This window comes from Eurypyga helias, unplaced genomic scaffold, assembly GCF_000690775.1.
Source record: "Eurypyga helias isolate BGI_N326 unplaced genomic scaffold, ASM69077v1 scaffold9208, whole genome shotgun sequence".
NCBI lineage: Eukaryota > Metazoa > Chordata > Aves > Eurypygiformes > Eurypygidae > Eurypyga > Eurypyga helias.
The window spans coordinates 34,203-49,323 of NW_010267533.1; the positions used below are offsets into that span (position 1 = coordinate 34,203).

Genomic DNA, 15,121 nt, shown 5'->3' on the forward strand with positions numbered 1-15,121 from the left:
AAATCAAAGGCTTCCCATCACAGGCAGATGTTTGTTAGGCTCTGTAGTGGTACCTGAGAGATTGACTTGATCAGCATGATGCCCCACTGACCCTCTCAGCTGAATGTCCGGGTCTCCATTTACACATAGGTCAACTGTCAGAGCCCTTTGCTGCAAGTGTCAAGTTTATCCCCCCAGGTCTGTAGTGAGAGGCCTTAGCTACTCTACCAACATACCCCCGAGCTAAGCAAATAGTACCAGCACTTGTATGCATTTGTATACCAGCCGCAGGGAAGATAAATGGCTTATTGTGCTCATACTGAAGGTCAGTGGGTCAAACACTGAGTAGCGTCTGTCTTGCAGTCTGTGCCTAAATTATAGGAAACATTTACGTGTGTGCTTAAATCCAACCCCAAACACTGAAGAGCTTAAGAACACGCTTACACCGAGCACATTCCTGAGTATTTGCACAAATAGGAAAAATACCAAACGTTTTCATAATATCCAGAATGTGTTCATGTCTTGGGTTTGTTGTAGGAAGTTAGCTGAGCCTGTGCGATGTTTCTAGCCAGACGAGATGTGAGTAAGGAATATGGCTTACCTGGGGCCAATCTTGCCTCCCGTTAGTCAAGTCTCTCTTCAGCGGTTTTGATTTTTTTGTTTTGGACTGAGTAGGGAATATTCATTCAAAGGTTACTATGTGGTACTTTACACCTTTTTAAAATAAACCCCTCCCTCACCTTTTTTGATATAGCCTAGTTAAAGCATTTGTACACAGAAATGGGTGGAATAAAATTCTGGCATCAATTAAGATCCTATGTTCTAACCTATAAAAATGAGGTGAAGTATCTGAGCTGGAATGCAAAATCTGGAGAAAGTAGTAAGGTAGTTTCCGGTGCTATTTTTGTATTTCCTGAGGCTTGTGTCATTATGTGCTGCCTTATTACTATTCTCCTCTATAAGATATGAAAATAACAGTGGGAAATTGCTTTTCCATTCTATTTCCTGAAGTCTAAAACACACCATTATTTCATCTTGCATTCAGATATCTCTGATATTTAAATGCTGAAGATCCATACTAGTTGGATGCTTCACAACATATGTCCATGTTCCTGAGAGTTTAGTTTATGTTTAGAGTTCCTTGGAATATTTCTCTCCTTTCCTTTGTTGTTTTTCTTGTTTATTCCAGTTAAGAGTATTTTTCTTTCTGCAACTAGCTTGTGTATTTTGTGTTTTGGTTTGGTTTTAAATGTGTTTTGTTCCTGAATGCTGAATCTTGCTCAGGTTAGTCTGTGACAAATTGGTCAGGTGGTGAAGCCCAGTGCAATGTGGCAGGAGCAAACCTACTCTGGTTTTGCAGGTATTTTAGCTACAGTATTATGTGGAACTGTTAGAGTGGTAACACAGTAGCTCTTAAAAATTCTTTATTTTATAAGGAGTAGTAGCACAACCTATTTGATTTGGTTTGGGTCATTTTTTTGAAGGACATATATCTGACTTTGTTCACAATTATTTCCTTCAAGTGTTATCTTGATGTTGTTACTGATAGACTGTGGATGTTTGCTTTGCCTTTTAACAGGTGTACAACATGTTTCAGCATCAAAGTCTTGGAATTAAAGTCAGCATTCGAGTGACCAAACTAGTCCTGCTTCGCAACCGTCCTGTGAGTTCTAACTCTTTTTTTACCCTGCTGTTCTAAGTGCAGTCGTCTCGCAGGGAGAGCAGGATCCCTGTGCTGGGGTGGGAGGGAGAAGTGGAGCACGAGTGATCACAGCTGGTTAAGTAGTGCCTGCCACACCTCACCGGGCAGTATTAAAGGTGGGAAGTGTAGGGGGCTGTGGGAGTGAAAGGTGCAGGAGCTACAGTCCTTTTCTTTATCCTTCTTGGTAAATTTTTGTCTGCTTATAGTTGTGAACCAGCCTCAGGAGTTAACTGTTACAAAGACAAATTATATGGCTCTGGCATCAAATATATAAATTCCAGACTTGCAAGACTCTTGTGCTGTATTAGAAGCTTATGACTGCTGCCAGCTGATGGAGCTTGTTCTGTAGCTCAAATGACAGAAGTCAGTGTGGATTCCAAAGTCCCTCGTTCAGCTGCTCAGATGAAGCTGGTTTCACACTTTTCATTCTGTCACATCTGTGTCTTTGAGCCCCTGATATTTCATCAGAAGTCTAATGCTTCATGTGAAGACTGTGGCTGATATTTCTTCTTTTGTATACTTTTTTTTCCGAAAGGCGAAGTTGTCTATCGGCCATCATGGAGAGAGGTCTCTGGAGAGCTTTTGTCAATGGCAAAATGAAGAATACGGTGGGGCAAAATACCTCGGGAACAACCAGGTTCCTGGTGCAAGGGACGACACCCCTCCTGTGGATGCTGCTGTTTTTGTAACCAGGTATAGTGGGGTCTGGCTTATCGGTTCACTTCAGCCAGTAACGGCCCGTAGTCAGTGGTGGGGTTATCTGGTCTAGCAGCAATCCAAGAAAAAGCTCTGTTGATGATGACAATACATTTGCCACATATGTGCTGTTCAGGTGACTCCGATGAAAATGACATATGTTGTTTCTGTGTATTCTTAACAAGGTTGCACAAAAGCACCTCTCCTCTTGAACCAGGGCGTTGTCATACTCGTGGTCACTCTAGTGTGTTGTGGTTGGGATACAGGCAGCGCACGGCTGTAGCACAAGTGATACTTTTTTCTTACACCAGCTGGTATGAGTGGGAAAAAATAGGTGAGGTTTTGGAGCATAAGCTGCTCTTTAGAAGAAAGAAGCTGTGGAGTTGAGAACACAGCTGAGAACAACTGCTCTGTGTGTAAGTAGATAGAAATCAACTGAAGAGTCAGAGAGGAGGGACCATTGGTACCTGCAGAGCAGAGAGTATGGCAGTAGTGGGGAGATGTGTATCTCCTAAAGAAACTGAGAGATGAATACCGTAAACTAAATGAATTTTCTCTCACTTCACCCTAGGAAATAACCTCTTTAACACCCCTCCTGTGTTATATCTGAGGTAGAGGAGGGGTGTCATTCTTAATTTGTATGTTTGAAAACTGCTGCGTTTATTTCAGATGTGAAATAACCTGTGTATGTATACTTGAGCAAAATTCCTCGTAGCCCGCAGCTCTGTACCTACTGATGTACTGAACACATCAGGGTATGGCCCAGGTAAAGTAAGCAAAAGGGGTGTTGTTCCTATTAACCTGTAGTCTTTTTTCCCTGTAACTTCACTACCTGAGCTCAACCTCACAATACAGTGCGAATCGCATGTTCTTTACAGTCACCATGAATGTCGAGTAGCAAATCCATGGTCTTTAAGTCGATTGCATTCTTTGATATGTAAATGAAGAATTCATTGTTATAGAAATGATCTCTGAATAACTGAAGTGAGCACAAAACTACAGTGTAAGATGGATGCTGTATGTGCTAGAAAAACACTACTTCCTACCGCCTTCTTCCCCAGTTTGAGACAGGAAATGTCTGTACTGCAGTTCAATATTACTCACCTCTTTCACCCTTTTTCTCTGCCAACAATGTAAGTAGAAATACGTGGTTTTGCATAAACTGCCATTCTGACTGTAATAATCCCTTGTGTTAATAGCCACATTGCAAACTATCCATGGGATTTTGGTGAGTGTTCAGTAGAATAGCTGGTGAGCCAGGCATGGGGCCAGCAAAGTTCCTAAGAATGCACCTTCAGACATGTGTGCAGTTCCCCCAAATCCTTCTCACTCCTCTGTATTCAGTGTAGTCCAACCAAGCACTTAAGCAGATACTTAACATTTTAGACAGGGTGAATAGTTCCTTTGAAGTCAATGGGCTGCACATCCTGGTTATAGTTCAGCATGTGCTTCACTGGATCAGGGCCTAAATAAATAACTAACATTTTTGTTAAACTCATCTGGGCAGCCAGTTGTCCTGCATGACAAGTGAGGCATACAGAATCTCTTCTGATGTGCTCTAAGCATGGGGCGGAGGGAATGAGCAGAGCATTTCATCTGTGCAGTCTCTCTGCAGCTTATAAAATGGAATGCATAATGTCAGGCTAAATGAGTTGGACTCAGGCATCTGAGGAGGAATTGTTCAATAGATTTGCAGGGTTTTGCAGTCAGAATAGCTGGAGAAATCCAGGTTTGGTTGGGTTAGACAGTAGGGTCAGATTTTGTGAGAAAGCAAGAGCAGCATTTTTCCTCTTTGATTGGCCAGCAGTGTGTAGTTGTAGTCTTCTTCCTTCCTTCTTGCTGTGTCTTGTCATCCTTAACCCATCCTGCTTCTGCTGCAAAGGGGATGCTGCATTGCTTGGAAGACTTCTGGCCCAGCAACCTGATTCCTGTGTCAGGGAAATGAGGTTTTCTACTCCTGGCTTTGGAAGTGTGTGTGTGTGTCCCTGGACCCTCCCCAGACTCTACAGATGGACCAGTGGTAGAGGATATGGGAGCAACAGCATGTCCAGCACAAACAATTGCGCCAGAAAAAGCAGAAGCTGAATTTTCAGCAGCTGCAGCTGCTTTAGGACTAGAAACAGATTCTTTGGGGTCAGCCTCTGAAGAAATCCCTCTGGTTCCAATCTGGCTGTGTTCATTTGAAACACCAAGGCATATTTGCCTTTTGAAACTTCATCTCTAACTGATGTTCTCCATATACTCATTTGTATGCAAAAGCAGATGACCTAGGTGGCAGATATCCCTCCTGTGGGATTTCAGTAGTATCTGCCTGATTGAGTTCCAGGCAAGAGGCACAGTATGCCTGTGACATAAGATGTACCATTGCCCAGTTTGGTAAATAAATGAGGTGGTGGGAATAACCTTTACTAGCCCTGAAAGTCTGAGCATAGTGTTGTGGTCTCTGTGACCATCAGGCTTTTCTTGGTCAAATTCTGTTTTGAACTTGCAGAAATTCAAGTCTGGCATCTATGGATAATGTACTTCCTATTTTAATGGGCAGCTGACCAGAATAATTTCTGTCTGCAGAATCATAGTGACCTTAGAAACATGTCTCATTTGAAACACATTCCTTCTCTTGATCTTCTGTGTTTGCATTCCCTAGAAAACCTTCCTACATTCTGATGTTCTCCTCACCTCCCGGCTGTAGGTGTTTGGGTTGCTTATCAGACCATAGGTGATGTGACAGCAGAGCCAAGAATGGCACAACACCGATAGGAACAGAACTCAGAGCTCTCATTAAGCAAAGACTTCGTTTTTCCCTGACATACTCGTGTAGTTATTCCATTTGCAGCCTCCTCCCTCTACATTTCTCCAGCCCTTTGCCTTCCCATTAAATGGGCAAATGAAGCAATTCCATGTGCATCAAGGAAACTGGGCACATAGTGCTACTAAATGCATACGTGGATGTGTAAAGTTGGTTTTGGCTGTTTTTTGACTGCACTAGTTTCCTCCGTCCTTTAGCTTTATGACCCTGCAGGGTTAAACTGGTCAAAAGATGTCATTGGAAGGGTGCTGGGAAGTGGCTGTTAAACAGAATACTTCTTATTCACGTTGCACAGTTCAACTACTGTCCTTCTTTCTTACAGGAAGGACTTGAATTGCAGAATTTAGCTTAGCACAGTTAGGTATTTTTTTCCAGTTTGTGTGAGCCAGATGGAAGAGTGACTGTAGGAGGAGTTCTGAGCTCTTCTGGCTATTTTTATTGAACAAAACAACTGACTTGATGTCATTTTTGTACAAGAATTGCTTAAGTCTGCTAATGGAAACGCTCTGCACAGTGCCACAGGTGATGATGGCAGAGAGTTTCACAGGTCCCTAGAAGATGAGAACACAAGTCCTGCTTGATATAGTCAGTGCCTAAAAGTGAAGAGTGAATTTGCTTCACAGCTACAGCGTGTAATTTCAACGTCTTATCCAAGACTTAGTGTGATAAGCTCAGATCTTGGATTTGAATTGCTCCTGGAGCAAGAGTTTTATTTCAACATAGCTCTATAAAAAGATTCTGCTCACAAACCCATGTCTCTGTGATGAGACCTCTGCACACACAATGAATATTAAGATATCTTTTTTATATCCTTGGAGTGTCATTAGAGTATCATTCATGTCAAACTCTCACTTTAAAAATAAGGATTCAGTCAAGCTCAGAAATGCTCCAGAGAGTGACCCGTGATTGAAACCTTTCTGAAAGCGGATCAGTTTTAGTGCCACGATGGGGCCATCTTACCTCACTGGTGTGGCTGATCTGCAGGTGAGGGAGATCTTCCTTAATCCCAGTCCAGCCTTTGGCTCCCCTCTGACTGCCAGGAAGGGACTGTAGGAGTTTCAGTGGATAGGTTTTGCAATGGGTCAGCTGCTTGCCTTTGGAAGAAGACTGAGACCCACCAAGCTCATTTGTGACTAAAGGTTTGGAGGTGCTTTTCTGTTTGGCCATAGAGTTTTGGGATAGGTCTGGGTGCTTTAAAGCCGAGCATTTTGGTACAGGATCTTGGAATAGAGGGATGGTGTCTCTGGGACTTGTGTTTATGACAGTTGAAAGGATGGGCTGAGAAGGTTTCGTACTTTCAAGCCCTTCCCTGACCAGACAGCAACACAGCACGCTCTTCACAGACGGGGATTGTTCCACCTCTGTAGGAGAGTCTGCAAGTTGCGCTGGATCATTTACGAGATCCCTCATTTTATGGCATGGTGGTAATTTCTCCAGGGAGCTGCCTGAAAATGCCAGACACCTTTCAGTGTAGAACACAGTGCAAGGAGCAAAATTGCTGGGCTTTATTTGCAGAGCTGGCCAGCCCCTGAGGAGAGACGCTTTTCTAGCAATGGCCTCCTGCCATCTGCTAATAGTTCAGCTATCTGTTGTCACAAGAAAAGCATCTGTTTGATTTACCAGTTTATGTAACATAATAAGTCCTTAAATAAACCTCCATCAGGTTGGCTCTGGGAACGCAAGCAGGCACGCTTGTGCCAGCTCCATCAGGAGACTGTCATTAGTCTTCTTCGGAAAGGCTGGAATGCCAAGGTGTGGAGACACAGTAAGGCTGCGGTGAAAAATGAAAGCTGAGGCCGGTGTGTGGTCGTAGCTTCCGACTTTGTTTTGTTCCTATCTGATTTTTAACACTTCGATGGTTGTTATGGTTTTTTGGAATTACAGCATGGTTAGTTTTCAACGGCTACTTAACAAGAGCTGGTAAGAGCTGTTGTTTCTATCCTTCCCAGCCCTTGACAACTTGATTTGTGACTTTCAAAGGTATTTGGTGTGGAGGGTTTGGGTTCATCAGCCACAGTCCTGGACCTTAAATTCCTTTTCCTATAAACTCCAGGTTTCATATTTTTTCTTCAAGAAATAAGTATTTTTAATCTTTCTCTATTTTTATCTTAAGTGTTTTCTTTTTCTAAGTATTTTTTTTCGCTAAGTATTTTTAATCTTCCCCCTGCCAAACTCTTAAACTCAAAATCCCACCGGGGACTCAGGCGTTTCAAATGACACGCTCCACATGTACTAATATGATTCTCTCACCAGCCTCCCCACAGGGTGAGGAAAGCCATAATGATAGAGATTATGGCTCCCTGGCTTCCCTTGGGTTAAGGAACGTCTAAAATGTTTTAGCACATGTGATGTTTTTCTCCAGCTCCTCTTCATAGCGGATAGCGCTGCAAGGCAGGTCTGCTGAAGATAGCTCCTGATGTTTAGGTCTAAGTACTTACGGGAATGTATTCCAACCATTATTTATAATATACTTTTCCTCCCACACTTGTTTTTCTGTCATGAGGAATCTCATTTACAAAATCTTCTCACATGAAGTGTCATCCCGTAGATGGTGAGCTTCAAGGCTTTTTATTCTGCTTCTGTTTGATACTGAGCCATGGATCCCTGGTTGATTTGTGGGTGCCGGTGGCATACGTAGCATCTCTTCCTGCCTTGAGAGATGGGGAGAGTGGATGAGAGTGGGGGAGAATAATAGAAACCAAATGAATTCTCTCGAACCTCTCCGTTGGATTCAAATCATAAAATGGCAAATCTACTACGTGTAGCTGAAGCCAGTTCACCGAGCTGTTACCTGGCAAATCCTGAAATTCTCTTTCTTCTTCCTAGTCAGTATCTTCCTCTGTTTAGTCCTGCTTCTTTCTCATCCTTTTCTGCTCCATTGGAAGAACAAAAAAACTGAAGAACTGCGAATTTCTGGGCATACATGATCAGTTCTGGATCTGCAGGCAGTGTCCCCGCATACCTCCTCCTCCCGCTTCTGATGGTGCTCTTGCCTCACAGGCTGTCTGCTCCTTTTTGTCACAGTTCTCTGGAGAACATGAGAGTTTCAGTTTTAACACAGTTGCTGAAGAAGCCTGACATCCTGGAGTGAGGCAGTGCGCTTTTACGTGCTAAATCTTCACTCTATTAAATGCAGTATATGGAGCTGATTCACGTAATTGCTTGTAATCTTGCAGTAGCAATCAGTGCTGCTATCTGTGTTGTCATCGGGGTAGACTGCACAGCAGCTTAAAAAAAAAAAAGCAAACCTCAACACCCATGATATGTGAGTCATGCATCACTGCTTTTTCCTAGCCTGTAGTCTGGAGGCACAGGATACATTTCACTTCTGTTCTGTTTTTCTTTCTAGGACAGATTTCTGCGTACACAAAGACGAGCCTTGTGACACTGTGGGTAAGTCAAAGAAGTAGAGGAGAGTATTTTGATAGCCAACTCTGTGCTAAGAGGAGCTTTCTGGGCAATCTTTCATTCTTTGGTTTGTTGTAATGTTGCTTTTGCTCTTCTGTGTACCTCCCTGCTGCAAATACAGATTAGTTGAGCAGGGTATGAACTATAAATAAGACATAAAATATTAACCTTTTCTGAGAACTGGAGGCCTCTGAGTTCAGGCAGTAATCTTAACCATTTCTCCTTCTTGGGAGCAGATGTAGAATTATATAATTGGGGATTAAGAAACTGTCTTTTGGTGCTCTGAATAATGGTCCTTTCAGTGCGCTCTCACCTAAACCAAGCATCTGCTAATGAATGAATGTGTTTCCCATTGTGAGAACCTGTGCAACACTCCCAGCTCAAGCTGGCACTGAGACACCAGAGAAGAATACCTCATTGTAGGAAAGCCAAGTTAAATCTTCTTTTCTGCTTCCTACTCCTCCTACTTCCTAACTGCCTTTAATCTTATCCAAACCCTGGATACACAGGGTCCTTACATCTCGCACGTTAAGTTCTTTGTTTATAGTTTTATTTAACTGAGGTTGCAGTAACCTTCACTGTATCTGCTCTCCTGGTATTTTTTTAATCACCACAGTAGCAGCAGTGTCTGGAGGCATAGCTCAACATCTTCTCTATGTTGATTGCATGGGTTTTTCAGACTTGCCTCAAAGTCAAGTGGCCCCATATCCTACATTCTCTGTAAATTTGGAATGCGTCCTGATTTTCTTAACGTCCCAGTGTTTAGAGAGACTCTTGCAGACTAGGAATTGTGATGCTGACAATAGCGGGTAATCAAGAACATGGGGGAAAGGGCCTTCAAGACTACCTACAGAAGGTCCTTCCCTCTCTGTGTTGTGGAGAGGGATCAGGTGAAAGGAAGAAATACAGAGCTGAAAAATACATACATTTTCTTTTCAAATAGGAGCAAGGACTGGCCTCTATGTCCAAGTTTTCTTTCCAGTTGGAATCCCTCACAGTGTGTTTATTCTGTGTCCAATGGAAAACATGCTTCCACTGAGGAAGGTTTTTATACTTTGTACCTGTGTCTGAATGTGGCTGTGGTAAGATACAATAAAGAAGTAAAACCAAAGAGAGGAGCTGATGGAAGACACATGCTGACTAAGGCCAGAGCTCTTTCCATTTTTAAAGGCAGTATTACTGAAGATCTCTGTTCAGGGAATGATATTACCATAGTCAGCATGACTAAGGAAATATTTTTATGACTTCTTTTCTGTTCTTGCAATACGCAAGTACTTTCTTGTGCTGTGACTTGTTGCAGGCTGTGCCTGAAGTGGAGAATGTGGAAGATGAGAGCCATAAAAATTAAACTCATTTGTTACTCTTTCCAGCATAGTTTTTCCAAGACATTTAGAAGGTGTATGTTCCTGGGACAAAACCAGTGTGGCCTCTTTGGTCTCTTCAATCCTACTTTTCTTTCCTTTTCCCCTGACAGTTTCATTATGTAGCGGCAAAGCAGTAGAATCTTCACTTACGCATTTTCTATGCCCCACTGTTTCTGTTGTCTGAACCCAGAGGCAGTATGCCTTATCCCCAAGTACAGATGAATTCCTGCATCGCATGATACCATCTTTGCTTAAATACTGTTGAAATAAGTAAATATTTTGATAACATCAATTTTCAAGTATTATTGCCTGTACCTGAATTGGTGAGTTACTGCAGTGGTCTCTGATCAGCTACAATTTAGGGCCTTATCTCTGTGTTGTATATATTGGCAGCATATTTTGAAAGTTTTCTTGAAAACAATAAACCAATGAACTATTCTAGCAGGGCTGCAGTCCGAGTGAAATCTGCCCAAGTTATACCACACTCTGGTATCTCATCTGTCCCTGCCTTGAGAAATACTTTTTACGCTTAATGGCTGGAGGTAGAGCCTGAAGAAGATAGCCAATTCTTCTGATCATCAGCTTGCTAAGATGTAAAGCAGTGGTGCAATATGAAACTGGAGAATACTGGATTTTGATGGATTCCCATCCATAAACCAGATATTTCATGTTTGAGTCCTTATGTGTGTCCTAAACCCATAGGATAAGTATCTCATAATTATGGACAGTGTGTCTGGTGCCCTGACTATATCACATATTTGTGATTTACATACACAACATTGCTATATCAATCCACGGAAGACAGACACTGCTTTACCTTCAGTCCCCTTTCTCTGCCTAAGGTATTGTGTTGGTGATATGTGATTTTTCTTTCCTGATTAAAGTCAGCCCATATGTAATCCATTCATACTACAGATATTAAACCAGAAGGGAATTTGGCCTTGTGTCATTTGCCTATGTGCCACAGAAGAGGAGGAATAAATTAAGGAATACACTTCTGTGGCATACAACTGGTTTGAGAAAGTGGTTAGTGTTGGTTGTACTGAACTTTGTCTGTGTGAAAGATTCTCCCAGTTTTCCTCCTTAGTCAGAATAGGGAAAAACAGGTGTCACTTGTAGAAAAGTTGGTTTTAAGAGTTCCTGTTCTATGCCCTGTGTGTATGGGCTATGTAAGCAGCAATTTATCACGCACTTACTTGAGCTTAGCGTGAGTGCAGCAGAGCAGGCTGGTGCCCATTGGTACACCGTACTTGCTTCTGTAGAATTATGTTGATGCTTCAGCTCTCTCTTGTTGCCAGATTCCTATTCCTCACTCCAGCTCCCACAGATAGCACCTCCAAATCAGCAAGGCTGCTTGCAAAAGCAAGAAGCTAAGTCCAAAGAGTGACGTTGCATTTGGTCTTGATGGCGGTGCTGAGATTTTAGCTCTCCCCAAAGTTCTATGGAACAGCAACTTGCTTTCATTTCTTGCCTTATGCTTTGCTTTTATATATGAGGAACATGGTCTCAGCAGATGCATATGTATTTTTATACCTGCTTATGGATGAAGTTGGCCTCTGCAATGTGGTACACTGCTATCCTGTAAAGGAAGAAACGTTTTTCTGGTGAGCGGGCACTCTCCGAAGTGAGGAGACTGGGGCTACTGCTCTATATAAGGCAGGGAATCTGGACTCTAGACTCCTCATTTCTATTCCCAGCTCTGGCATTGACTCACTGTGTGACATTTGGCACGTCACTTATTCTGGATGTTTCTGTCTACCTCTGTGAAATGAGGATTTTGAGTGCAAAGCTATGGGAGATCGCGTGGCTTAAGTTCTCATACGAAGCAGTGTGATGTCTGGAGTATATGATGCAAAGCAAGTCCAGAATCTAACGTTGCTTAGTCATGTTTAAGGGACTATAAAGAATCTATTAGATTATGTGCAGTGAAATAAGAGGACTCAGAGCGCTGCAGGTAATGGGTTTTTTTAGTGACAGTGCCTTGATTTTCTTTATGTTGTGAGAAACATGGAAGCAAAATTTTTCCTTGTGGAAATATTGAGGCCCAGCTATTGTTCGGAAGTGGGATTATGGAGTTTAAATGGCTTATAAGAGGTGTTCATTTGTGCTCAGAAAGATCTCTATCGAAAAACCTGTCTGGAATCTTTGCCTGCCATGCAGACACAGAGAGAAAACAGCAGCAGGAGGTTTGTGTTTGTATTCTGGCAGGGCCCCTCACTGAAACCAGTTGCTCTGGGGACTTCATTCAAATTTTCTTGGCCCAGCTGCCAAGGTAGTGTAGAAGGTTACATAATGGCTGAAACAAGCTCAAAAATGGTGAAAATATGTAGGTATGCCTTTGTGGGGTGATACACCACTGGCTGCGTCAAGAAACAGAACCACGTTTGGTTAAGAAATAGTTTGTGGATGCTCATTGCCCCTCACAGTTCTGTCAGTTAGGCCTAAGAAGGGATGGATTCAGAAGGTGGACAGAAAGGAAACAAAACGCCTGTGTGCAATACATCTGCGACAATTGCATTTCAGCAGCCGCAGTTGCGGGACCTTGGATACGCTCTGTCGTTTGGGCAGGGGAGGCTCGCTTTGTGCCACGCAGCCTTGTCACACGCCGCTCAAAAGAATTTGCGGTCTGCTGCTGCTTCAGACCCATCTCTTGTGATGTGACTCTCACCAGATCTGCCGTTTCCTTCAGCAAAAGCTTTGTTCCAATTGAGCTGTCTCTAAGCCGGCCAAATTGAGAGTTTAATGTCTAGCTATTAATATCAGGCTGCAGCTTGGAGCCTTGCACGTTGTCAGGATCCAACCTTTCTGTGACATAAGCAGATTGAGAATGCCCCTTTCGTTCAATATTTCCACTGCGAGTGCCAAATAAGCAGCTTTACGGTTAGTTAGGAATGATCCTGCATATTTCAAGGCAAAGCTTGGCCTTGATTCCTCAGTGTACATGTTACCCCAGATCCAAGCTGAAGCTTCCCTGTATGCAGCTAATAATAAAAGTGGGGGCAGCGTGGAATTGGGAAATGGAAAATGAGAATGTGTCTTAAATATCCTTAAATTGCCCTGGTTAAAAATGTCTTTACCTCTGCTGCAGTCACATGTGCTTTTCTGTGGCTGGATGCTGGGGAAAAGAAAGCAGAGTAGAGTGTGTATACTGCAGATGGGCAGGTTTAGTTGAAGGAATAGCTGCCTGGAGAAAACTGAGCATCGGAGCGGAGGTGACTGAGAAACAGAGTTTTCCAGACAGTTTCCACAAGTGAATCAATGTTTTGTGAGAAACATTCCCATCTCCTGGCTGGCTTTAATTAAAGGGCTCAAAGATAACTTACTGAGAGTCCTGAAGGTTATAAATTCTTCCATAATTTGTGTCCTTTCTCCTTGAGTCTTCCAAACACCGATATGTGAATGAGGAAAACGGGTTTTGGTTTTGCCACTGTGCTGCTGGGTGACTTCTGCTGTAGCAGCGTGTTTTTCTCCTAGTCCTTCCAGAAGTGGGCAGGGAGCTGTGGGTGAGAAATGCCATCAGAGAGCGCTGCATATTACGGTGCTCTTAGACACTTTCCCTCTCTTTTAGATACACCCTGCTTTCTTCTTACAAGTTTATCACAGCCAAGTGTTTCAAAATAAGCCTAGGCTTTGCAAACAAGACATTTGCTCTATGTCTCCAAGTAGATTTGATCCTTTTTTATTCCATGTAAAACACCTTCATAAAGGACTGCACATTTTAACCTTTGCCTTGCCTGTTGGCTTCCAAGGTCGGGTGGCCTCCTGTCCCCAGCCAGTAACAGCTCCGATCAGTCCTGTCTGTGCTGTGTACTGTTCATTTAAATCTTCCTCCCTGTGTAATACTGATTCCAGTCCCCTAACAGTGTCCCAACAGCAAATTAATCCCCAAGGAAAGGGAAAAGACTAGCTGGTTTGCTGTGAGTGGAAAAGAAAAGGAATTCTCACATTAAAAACATTTTCCATAGTGGTTCGTGTTGAATGTTTCTGTATATTCCAGGGTGGGTTTTTATTTGATGCCAGAATAAATAGAAATACCTGCTGCTTAAAACAATTCATTAGAGAAGCAGTGCCTGGCTTTAGCAAACGCCTTGCTGGGACTGTCCTTCGGACCAGAATCAGACACACTTAAGGCATTAAAACGGACATACTGTAGGTTAAAATGTCCCTTAAAGAGACATTGACAAGTTGATGTTATGTTTGGGAGAGAGAGGGACCTCCCAGCTCTGCAAATTTTTATGTCACTTGTGGCTGTGTAGGGCAATGAAGGCTGCTGGCTTTATGAAACCAAAGGGAGCCATGGTACAGTGCAGTGGAAGACTTTTTCCCTTGCCTTTTGGTTGCTAGGGAATAAATACTCGGCTGCACAACCCAGACAGTGCAGAACTGTGCTATTGGGCATATTCATCACTACCATCTCTCAGGCCCCACCCTACCCCACAACAGCCTTCCAATTTCTTTTCACCAGCTAGCAATCTCTCCTCTTCCAAATTCCCACTAAAAATTTGTGTGCCAAGTGAGTGTAATATAAGATTGCATAAATTTTAATAGAAGTACTGGGATGAGCCCAGCCACTCAAGTCATCAGGAATTTCTGCTGCCGTAACCCTTGTTCTTCCTCACGTCAGTGTCCTGCGTGTGCTTTTCCTTCTTGCTTGGTTCAGGTACATGGCTTCAGCCAGGCGGCTTCACGTGTGCACAGCTTTTTCCCAGGCTCACAGCTAAAGATCAGAGGAAAATCCTGCTTACACTGGGCTCAGTGAGAGTTTTGGTAGTGGTTTTACTGGAGTCAGATCACGGTCCTGTTCTTACGTGTTGTCTGAGACAGGCAACCCTCCTTTGGGCCTCTGTCAACAACCTGCCTGAGTTTGTTTTCTTGGGAGACTAGTTGGTGTACCTGAGACATCTTGGGAAAGCCTGATATCCTGAGGATGGTGCTTTTTACTTTCTGAAAATCAGTTCCTGTGTCTCTTCAGCTGCCTGAGCATTCAGAATCACTGAAATATTTACAAATCTTGCAAAGAAACAATAGTCTGTGAGAGCCAGAAAACGAAACCCAGTAGAAGCCACAGTGAAGCTGACCAGTCTGCTTTTGGAAAGGAAAACAGAAAATACAAACAAAGACCAAATATACACAATCTATTCCCCTCCATCCAGTCTGTGAAAAATA

The 15,121-nt window shown here is 43.0% G+C and overlaps 1 protein-coding gene across 1 annotated transcript in view; it reads left to right on the top strand.

The window, feature by feature from the left end:
• The window catches only part of ADAMTS17 (ADAM metallopeptidase with thrombospondin type 1 motif, 17), a 175,757-nt gene that overhangs the window by 25,146 nt on the left and 135,490 nt on the right, over positions 1–15,121 (top strand). The window contains exons 3-5 of the mRNA XM_010157450.1: positions 1,559–1,642; positions 2,217–2,374; positions 8,533–8,576. Of these exons, the coding sequence (XP_010155752.1) occupies positions 1,559–1,642; positions 2,217–2,374; positions 8,533–8,576 (286 nt within the window). The remainder of the gene's footprint in view (positions 1–1,558; positions 1,643–2,216; positions 2,375–8,532; positions 8,577–15,121) is intronic.